This window comes from Vanessa cardui, chromosome 7, assembly GCF_905220365.1.
Source record: "Vanessa cardui chromosome 7, ilVanCard2.1, whole genome shotgun sequence".
In the NCBI taxonomy this organism is placed as follows: Eukaryota; Metazoa; Arthropoda; class Insecta; order Lepidoptera; family Nymphalidae; genus Vanessa; species Vanessa cardui.
The window spans coordinates 9,231,297-9,240,851 of record NC_061129.1 but is presented as its reverse complement, the minus strand read 5'-3'; the positions used below and the strand labels follow the sequence as shown (position 1 = coordinate 9,240,851).

Sequence of the window (9,555 nt, the reverse complement as noted above, 5' to 3'; positions counted from 1 at the left end):
CGGCGACCGTGATTTCTTTCGGTTCTAAGGAAGCGACGCTCATATGATCTTATCAGGCAAATTATTCATAAAAAACCTAATTTCGAATTCCTTTGTGAATCGATTATTTTACATTTATTCATATTTATTGATTTACAGTAGAAATAATTTAATAATGTTGTGCATACATTACGGGGATTACCCGTATATTTCTGTGTATACGGGTAATCCCCGTTATAGAATGATATGTCAGAGAACGCAACACAAAGCTTTTTACCAGTCTCATAAATTTAAAGTATTATAAAATAAATGATTTCTGAGAACATGAAAGTATTCGTTTCCGTAAAATTGTCTTTGAGTAAAAATATCTTAAAAACTACACACACATGACATTCAAAAAAATGTTTATAAACATTGATTCAACACTAGTTTTCATTTTCACTGTTTAAACTTTTAGTGCTAGAATAATCTTGACTTTTACTATAGTCGACCACATCGTCCATTTTACTGAAGTTCCCCATGGCTACTTGCGCGATGGTGTCCGCAATACTAGCAGCGCTAGAGTACGATAGCGGATTCGATTGTATCTTTTGGATCTCTTCATCCGTAATTTTACGGCTTTGACTGTAATCTGTGACGTAATCCGGAAGCGTCGTCTTTTTAGTCAATTCTAACATTTGATTCAAAAATGGGTCGCCGCCGATTCGCGGTGAAGCGCCCAGCTGGGAATAGTCTGTCGGCTGAGATTCTGACAAAATGGATTTAGACGATTCGCCTTTAGGTGCGCTCAAGTCTGTATGTTTTATAGATTCTAAGGAGCTATCCTTGCCTTTGCCTATACTTCCAAAGTCTGGAGGCAAATAATCCTTGCTACCACTTTTGATTAAATCATGCGGACTTTTCATCATCATATTCTGATCGTGACTCGCTTTCGAAGGTATTGGACTACTGCTTGACAAAGGTTTAAGCAGTGACTCTTGCATCTTGAGCAAAGACGGGGACAAAAACATGTTATTAGCGGCTAGCGTTGACTTCGACATGGGGTCCGGTATTCCCAATATCCCAGCACTAGAATATTTACTCGCCGATAGCAAAGCATTCGCTATATCTGCGGAGCTCATCATTAAATTCGAAGCGATATTTGCAGGAATAGGAGCTGCGGATGTTGTGCAACTTGTTGATGTACTTGTCGAGGTTTTTTCGAAGTTAACAATATTACTGGACAGATTCTGTAATGATGCTGCGTACGAGGGAAGATCGGGAAGCTTTGAAGAAGATAAAGCCGCTAGATTGGATGACATGCCAGGATTGAAACCGGTGAGCATACTATTTGCAGCCGCTAAACTTTCTAATCCTGTAGCGCCTAGAGGAAGAGACATATTCGGAGACCCTAGTCCTAAAGCCATGCTCGTCAACATATCTAAGCCGGTTGGATACGTTGGTGGTAGAGACGGCGTAGTTGATTTAGATGGTTTCGAAGAAGAAGATAATACTGGTATGTTCAACGGTGGCGTATCAAATTTATGCGGGGAGACTGGCCCTATCGCCGAAGACACATTAATCGGTGGTACACCAGGTGGTCGACTGACCATTTGCTGCAAAGTACTAACTGATGGAAAGTTCGATGATGAAGTCTGACTAGGCTTACAAGCTGGAATAACTTGAGGCACAGCTAACAAGGCGTCTAAATCCATTTTGTCGTCATTTTCTGACGAGCAACCTAATTCATCTCTTATGAAATGCCATAACAAACCATCACTTTGTTCCCTTGGAAATTTAGGTGTCAGGGTACACTTTAATTTGTCTAGAAACGTTATATCTGGTTTATAGTTGTCCTTAAAATTAACAAACGCATCATCTGTGAACGTTATGTAGTACTTGATACTTTTCTTAATTTGCTCCATAGCATGCGTGGATAAGTGACTGTCATGAACCATATTATATTGTAATAATAAAGGACGTGGGTATTCCGTGGGTCTCTGTTCCGGTGGCGGCATCACCCAGAAGAATGTTAGAGATGATTCTAGAACTGGACTCTCTGGATTGTAGGGAGCTAAAAAACAAAAAATATTAATTTAAATTAAAAAAAAAAGCATAAACGTTTGAAAAGGAAAATGCAACTAGCTAAGAACTTACAGCAGATAACTCCAATGCATGGAATGTAGGATATTTCTGATGGTCCCCTCATTTTAATTTGATATTCCAGCTGACTATCACAGTCTCTCAAGCTGGGCATGGCAGGGTTGGTGGGATGGGAGTGATACCAACCCAAAAGAGTCAGACCTAGTTTTTCAATTTCCATTTGAATTTCTAATTCAACTAAAACTCTAGGCCTTGAGTCATTCTTACTAATCAAACAAGGGAATGTGTGTGTTATCATCAAATCTGTAAATAAAAATAAGTTCTTGTAATTCAGGTATTATATTATATTTATAAACATATTTACCTACTGTCTATTTCAACAACAACAAGACAAAAGCTATATCATCAATATGTAACATTGGTCAAAGGCTTGAATCTATTCTTACAAGAACTACCCTCGTCTCAAACAGGATCGAGCGGAATCGGCATACAGCAGAATGCTTAATAACGTGTTTAATGTTCGGTTGTCTGTTGGTCGAGTCTGTTTGTATCGGTCGTTGTATTTACTGTTCTTACATACATACATACTAATTAACCCTCTATGTATTGAAATATTATTGTAACAGATTAAAGTTATGTGGTGATGATAATTGTGTTCAATTATAAATAAATAAAGAACTGAAAAGTATAGGTTAGTCATTAGTGTTAAATATTTTTTTTATTTAATTAATCATAGGGTGTAATGTAATGTTAGACTATGATATCAACTACGAATTTACGAAAGAATGGCATTTTAAGCTTTGATGAAGCTGTTATTGGAACTTTAGAATTAAAATTAAATTAGGTACAAGTAGTTAATTTGTAGTGTCCAGTATTAAATCAAGATATATTTGTCTTGAATTAATACTATTGTACAATAAAGCTGAGCTATTAACAAATCACATGGAATGACATAAATCTAGACTATAGTTAAAATGTATAACAATTATAATTTTTTCAAAAAATACTTTGATTAAAAATTCTAACATAATGCAATAATTATAACATGCCATTGAAACCTTATCTTTCTTACGCGAGGTTTGTTTGGTTTTATGTGTGTATATCAAGTAGATTTGCTATATTATAAAGTTTACCTTTAATATGTAATATATTTACACTTACTATGATTGTTCAAGTCCCATGTTCCTGCAAGATATCCATAAACCTCTTCCTTTTTCAAATGACAGTGAATATCAAGGAGAAGAAGAGCATTAGAACTGACTGAAACTAGAAAGGGTTGAACTTTCCCAGCTGATGAAAATGAAACTGCCTCAATTAACATGTTCGCATCACTGAAATAAAATAAAATAATATGATACAGTATGACACAACTTAAATGTAGCATCGGCAAAATTTGTAAAACCGATCTCATCCGAATTGAGTATGTTATCCCAAATTATCAATATTTATTTCTCATGCGATATGACCATATAATCTTTGCACAAACATAATAACTTGCAATATCATATAACTTAATATATTCGTCAATTTGACACATTGGTTCTCGCGTTAGAGAAAGCAAGTGCTAGAGAATCTATAGCGACGAATAGCGTCGAATGGCGCGATAGGGAGCTATTTCTATTGGTTGTGTAAATCGGCAGTAATCAGTTTTATTTTCATTCCATTGCATTTTCCGATTACTATACTACTATACGTGTCGTACTATACTTATTTATCATTCATTAATGATCATATTATGTACTTTCTTGAGTGTAATTTTAACAAGAAAATAGATTGGAATTTTGTATTGGAACATCTGCATGGTGCCACACTTTGATTGTAAATACTTTTGCTGGTGAATTGGTATTTTATGATAAATAGTTTTTGCCATTGAACAGATGTAATAATTGCTTAAGATATTGATGAGAGTAAAATTGTTCTAGTTGGGTTTTTTAGGAGTGAAAAAGTTTCAACATGTAAATAAATAAAATAAATTAATATTTATATCAAAAAAACCAAGATGAATGAAATACATACTGTTGCATCATTCTATTGGGTACTGTGTTATGTTTCATGACAACTCTCTGTGGTGGGGGCTCAGGGGGACTTTCTACTTCCATTTCTGTCTCTTCTGAAAAATGTTTGTAATAATACATATTAGTAAAAAGTAATAAAATTGTCTAAAATGGAATTTATAAATGTTTGTTTTGCATAAGTAAATTTCAATCATGTTTGTTAGTTCGTTTTGAATATTTGGAAACAAAACTATCAATCTGACAAATTTTTGCCAGATATGTTCACCAACTAGAACATTTCGTGCTCTTGAAGACTTTACAGCATATATAAATGCAACATAGCATTATATCAATTTTATAGTTTACAGTGCATTGCTAAAAATATATAAGTTATATGAACATAAGTTGGATGAAAATCTGTCACTCATGTATTCACCACTGCATCAGTATTGGAATTGAAACAGTTTAGGAGAATAAGGTCCTAGTAGTGATGGGAACCTAGCAGAGGCCTACTATACTTTTCTTTCACATTCCTAAATACAATTCATTTTATAATTTGAAGAACTCAAGTATAAACACCCTATTATATCATAACATTTTTACTTTTATATATGAATTACCATCAGTATGCATATTCTCCCTTTGTAATTGTTTTTTCCGAAGATATGTAGCTTTAATTGTATCAAGTTTTTTGCCCTTATATTTTACCGATGCCCAACCACAGCCAGATCTTTTGTCGGGGTTAATAATCCTTTTGCAATGTATAGCCCAGGCTGAGGGAGAACAAAAGATTGTTTCTGTTTCATGTGACTTGATTTTCCCATCAGGTTGTAAATCGCCAACAAATTTTTGCCCCTAAAATATTCAAAAAAGGAGATATAAATCATTATATTACTAACTTGCACTTAAAAATCTTGATTCTTGGTGATTGAAAAAAAAAATAGAAAAAAATATATACATTACCAGGTATTCTATAGTCATTGCAGCAGTTCCCGGCTCTAACATTTTATCTTCCAACAGCATCTGTAGAGTAACACCTCTACCAGGTATAGATTTGTTACCCGGCTGTGTTTCAGATTCCTGAAAACAAAATCAACAGTTTACATATCATCAGTGTAAACCTATTTCATTGATATTTATAAAAATAATATTAATAAGAATATCATACAACATTACAATGAAATTGAAAGAATATTTACTGGTAAGTTGTGTTATTTCCTTTAAACGACTAGTTTTATAAACATTATATTGTATCAATTATGCTTAGAAAATAAAAATCCTGTGTAAAAAGTGCGTAAAATTATTTATTACACACCTCATCAGAAAACTCTTCTTCTTCTAATTCCTCTTTCTCTTCAAAAGCGGTTTCTTTTTGAGTTTCATTGGTCTTTTCTTTTTTACTTTCACCGTTACCAGTCTCTGTTGTTCCACCGGCAGGTTCTTGTTGTGGTATATTAAACATATTATTTCCTGACATCAAAGCTGCGGCTAAGTGAGACGTTTGTAAATCCATAGTTATATTTACTTTTAAAAGGTATTTTTATTAATATAACAGGTCAAATTGTGAGAACCGTAATTAGTAAACATCATACAGCATAATGTCTATACAGTATACACCAACCGAACGCTGACAGTAAGCACTAAGCACTCAAAGCAGTAAGCACTTCCAATTGCCAGTTGCGACGTATCACAGACTGTTTATTCTTAGACTTCTATAAATTTGACATTAATATTATGATGTACACAATCTTACTTATTTAAAATAATTATTATTTAATTTTGTTTTAATATTATATATTTATAGGCGTAAATTAATAACATTAATCATGGTCTAATTACAAATAATATGTGAGTACCTTATATTCTATTCCATGACATAACTGTTTTCTTCTTTGTTTCTTTTTTAAATTTATATTTTCAAATATTTACTTTAAAACACCAAATTACACTCGTATACAAACTAATTAAGGCAATATTTAACACTCATGGGGAATTAATTTTTAAAAAGCCTGTTAAATTAATTTGAATAACTTTAACAATAGATAAACATTCATTTATATAAAAGTCATATTATATTTATTATTCACGTCAGCCCATGGCCTAAAACTATACAAGGCGCAAATTCGGCCCCATATAGAGTACTTCTTGAGCGCAGCTGGTAGTGGGTAGCACCCGCCCAAAGGTGAGCTTCCATTTGACTGTATTCAACGCAGAGTGGTTCGAATTATCAAAGATCAAGCCTAACGAAAAATAACGTACTGTTGCTCGGCATGCGGTGTCCATGGGCAGTGGTAGTCACTTCACCATCAGGTAAGCCTTCTGCCCGTTTTCCAACTATACTATAAAAAAAGTATATACATATTTTTAACCAGTAACACTATTTTAATATATTGGTTGTATTTTCAAAACCTTAATAATATTTTTAAATATTTTCTTTCTCATATAATATAAAAAAGAAAAGCAATAACTTAAGCTATTAGGAGAGTTTCAATCTATAATTAAATAAATTACCATTTCGTTAGCAAAATTATCGCTTTTGTAATAGACCACATTGCTCTTCAAAATAGACGACGTTAGCTATAGTGCCCGTGTTGTTCAGTGTAACTCAATGTGTTGGAGCCTCAGATACTACTTTATTTTACTTCTGGCTACACAGTGAGCGTGTGTCATATAAGTCATATTGTCTAATCTATACTCTATAGTCCCAAATAGCAAATCTCAAATTCTTGTTATTCTCATCCTGTTAACCATTTGACATTTACCAATTTCCAAAAAAAAATAATTCTTATGAAATTCGACTATTCCTCAAACTAAACATTTCTATAACCAATCTAATTATTATTTTTACTATGACCTGAAGTATTTTATAGGCATTTTGTATTAAGTAAATGGGTGTATTTATTATTTATTGAACAAACCATAATTTCTGAAGACTTCATTACAACGAATATTAATTAACAATGGCTGTTGTTAAAACTCCTGTGCTTAAAGTTATACTATGTGGTGAATATGGAGTCGGAAAAAGTTCAATATTTCGGAGGTTCATAAATAATACATTTTTACCTCATGCTGATAAAAAATCTACTTTAGGCCTAGATCACTTTGAGAAGATGTACCGAGTGGGCGACAAAGATGTCAAGGTTATTTGCTTATTTAATTAAATATATCTAATTTATTTAATTGTATTGATTTTTCAACAACATGAAACATTTCAGTTACAGCTTTGGGATACTGGTGGTATGGAAAGAATAGCCTCAGTAACATCGAGCTATTATAAATATGCTGAAGCAGCAGTTTTGGTGTTTTCATTAGATAATGCCTCATCATTTCATATCTTAAGTCAGCATCTCTTGGATATTGTAACATATGCTGAAAATGCTAAGATATTTCTATGTGGGAATAAATCTGATTTAGAAGGATCATGCCCACAAGTAACCGATGCTGACATAGAAAATTTCTGGTAAGAAATCATATATATATAATTGATCATTTTATATAATGAGAACATCACCATATGACATCAATTGACCAATATAGCATAAAAATTTCCATTATGCCATTTATTTTGAATGATTATGTTACATAGTGAAATAATATAAGGCAATGAAATAGAACGAAGAGTAACATATTTTTTCTATGTGAAGTAAATCTGAATTATTAGTTTGTTGTTTTTAAATACACATCATCCATATTTTATACATGTAATTTAAATTAAACTTTAAATTTTAGTGAACAATGCCACAATTTAATAAGCAGCACTTACAAAACATCATGCAAAAGTGGACAAGGCTTAGAAGACATGTTTTTAGATATAGCTCAACAATTAGTTGAATGTAATCGGTCAAAAATTGAACTTCAAAGGTTAGATCATAATAGCTTCAAGATAACACACCCAGAACCGCCAGATGAACCGTCCTGTAGTTGTTAATGAGCAACTTATATGTATTATTTACTATGATTTAATATAAAGCTTGGCTATATTAGTCATACTAATATACTCTATTTAAGATATTGTCACTAGTTTTTATGTATTTATCATTTTCATAAAGTAGATGTATGCTTAATATTTTTTATGATCAGCAACTTTTGTATAACATATTCAGTAGTTTATATGTAACTTGTATTATAAACTTAAATATTGTATAGTGTCAATGTGTAGTATTTATTATAATTAAAAATAAGTAGATTACTCTACATTGTAGGTTTTCAATTTCAAATCAAAAGCCTGTTAATTGGTTGAACTGGCATCATAGGTTGCTTTGGTTGTTTTGAAATCTTATAAGTACTAGATACTGTTTTTGCTTTATCTATTTGTAGACTGGGATTATTTCAGGATTAATAAGTGATAGGTAAGTTGTAGCTACTTCAGGATAACTATTATTTTGAGAAGATTTTTCATCATGACCTTTAAATTATTTTTAAATGTGCCCTTACTTTTTATTGACATTAGTTCTGGATGTTTAATTACTATAGGGCTTTGTATATTTGGACAAGAATCTGGGATGATTTTGTGTGATGGCTGGTACAATGTTTCATCAAATTATACTTTCAGCAAACTGCAGTAATGTCTTTTACAGTCATCCTTGTTTCTGTCATGCATGGGTGCTTACAGCCCATAGTGACAATATCAATATACAATCACAAAAATATTTTAAAATGTCTTAATATAAATAAAAATTTCTAAGCAAATCAAATCTAATCTAACTAAAATTTGAAAAGATTAAATTTTGCTCAGTCAGATTCTTTCCTCTTTTTGCATTTCTTATTCTTATGTGTGCAGAATATGCATTTTTTGTTCTTATGTGTGCACTATGAAAATGTAATTATCCCACAAAATAGTACATGTGGCATGACATGTGCAGACATGAGTATGTAATTTGAAATAACCAAAGCCACTTATGTGCCCAGTTGATAATGGTATAGCAAGCATGCCAGTGAAGTAATATTAAAAAAACAGGAATATACCATTGGTGACATCTCATATATGGATATTTTATTGCTTGTTTTTTAATTTATTTGTGATAAAAAGATAAATTTCTGTAAAAATAATTTCAGATCACTATAATATACTAGGTTATTTGTTAATCTTGTAACAAATTATCTAGTCTTTGCATTTTTATCAATGTTATAATAATTACATTTATATCAGTATTTTCCTTCTCCTGTCTTTGTATGCTTATTATAGATCCAGACTCAAAAAAGCATCTTCCCTATGATTTGACAGACACTTCAATATTATGTAATTAATTGTCTTTACCTTAATTTAAACTTACCAGACTCAAATGTTATAAAAATAGCACAAACATGCTTACCCTTAAACTAAAGGATAATTCTTATTAAAAGATAATTGTTGAAATATTACTATAGCATGAAGTATTACATTTATTTTGCTTATTATCTTTGTATTCCATGGTAAGATATTTATTTCTCTTTTATTTATGTACCTGAATCTACTATCAGTATCTTAATAATCTCTTCTAATTTAATTAATTATTTGTAA

General features: G+C 31.7%; 2 protein-coding genes across 2 annotated transcripts; one reads left to right on the top strand and one right to left on the bottom strand.

Moving 5' to 3' along the window:
* Positions 1-245: 245 nt before the first annotated feature.
* On the bottom strand, positions 246-5,727 carry LOC124530807 (MPN domain-containing protein CG4751). Its single transcript, XM_047105114.1, has 7 exons — positions 5,371-5,727; positions 5,019-5,135; positions 4,676-4,910; positions 4,078-4,171; positions 3,223-3,392; positions 2,116-2,364; positions 246-2,032 (listed from the first exon to the last, which is right to left on the bottom strand). The coding sequence occupies exons 1-7, from the start codon at positions 5,566-5,568 to the stop codon at positions 405-407; spliced, it is 2,691 nt and encodes an 896-aa protein (XP_046961070.1). The 5' UTR covers positions 5,569-5,727; the 3' UTR covers positions 246-404.
* Positions 5,728-6,711: 984 nt separating this feature from the next.
* Positions 6,712-8,478, top strand: LOC124531311 (ras-related protein Rab-14). The gene is made up of 3 exons (XM_047105826.1): positions 6,712-7,195; positions 7,271-7,515; positions 7,785-8,478. The coding sequence occupies exons 1-3, from the start codon at positions 7,016-7,018 to the stop codon at positions 7,981-7,983; spliced, it is 624 nt and encodes a 207-aa protein (XP_046961782.1). The 5' UTR covers positions 6,712-7,015; the 3' UTR covers positions 7,984-8,478.
* The last annotated feature ends 1,077 nt before the right edge of the window (positions 8,479-9,555 follow it).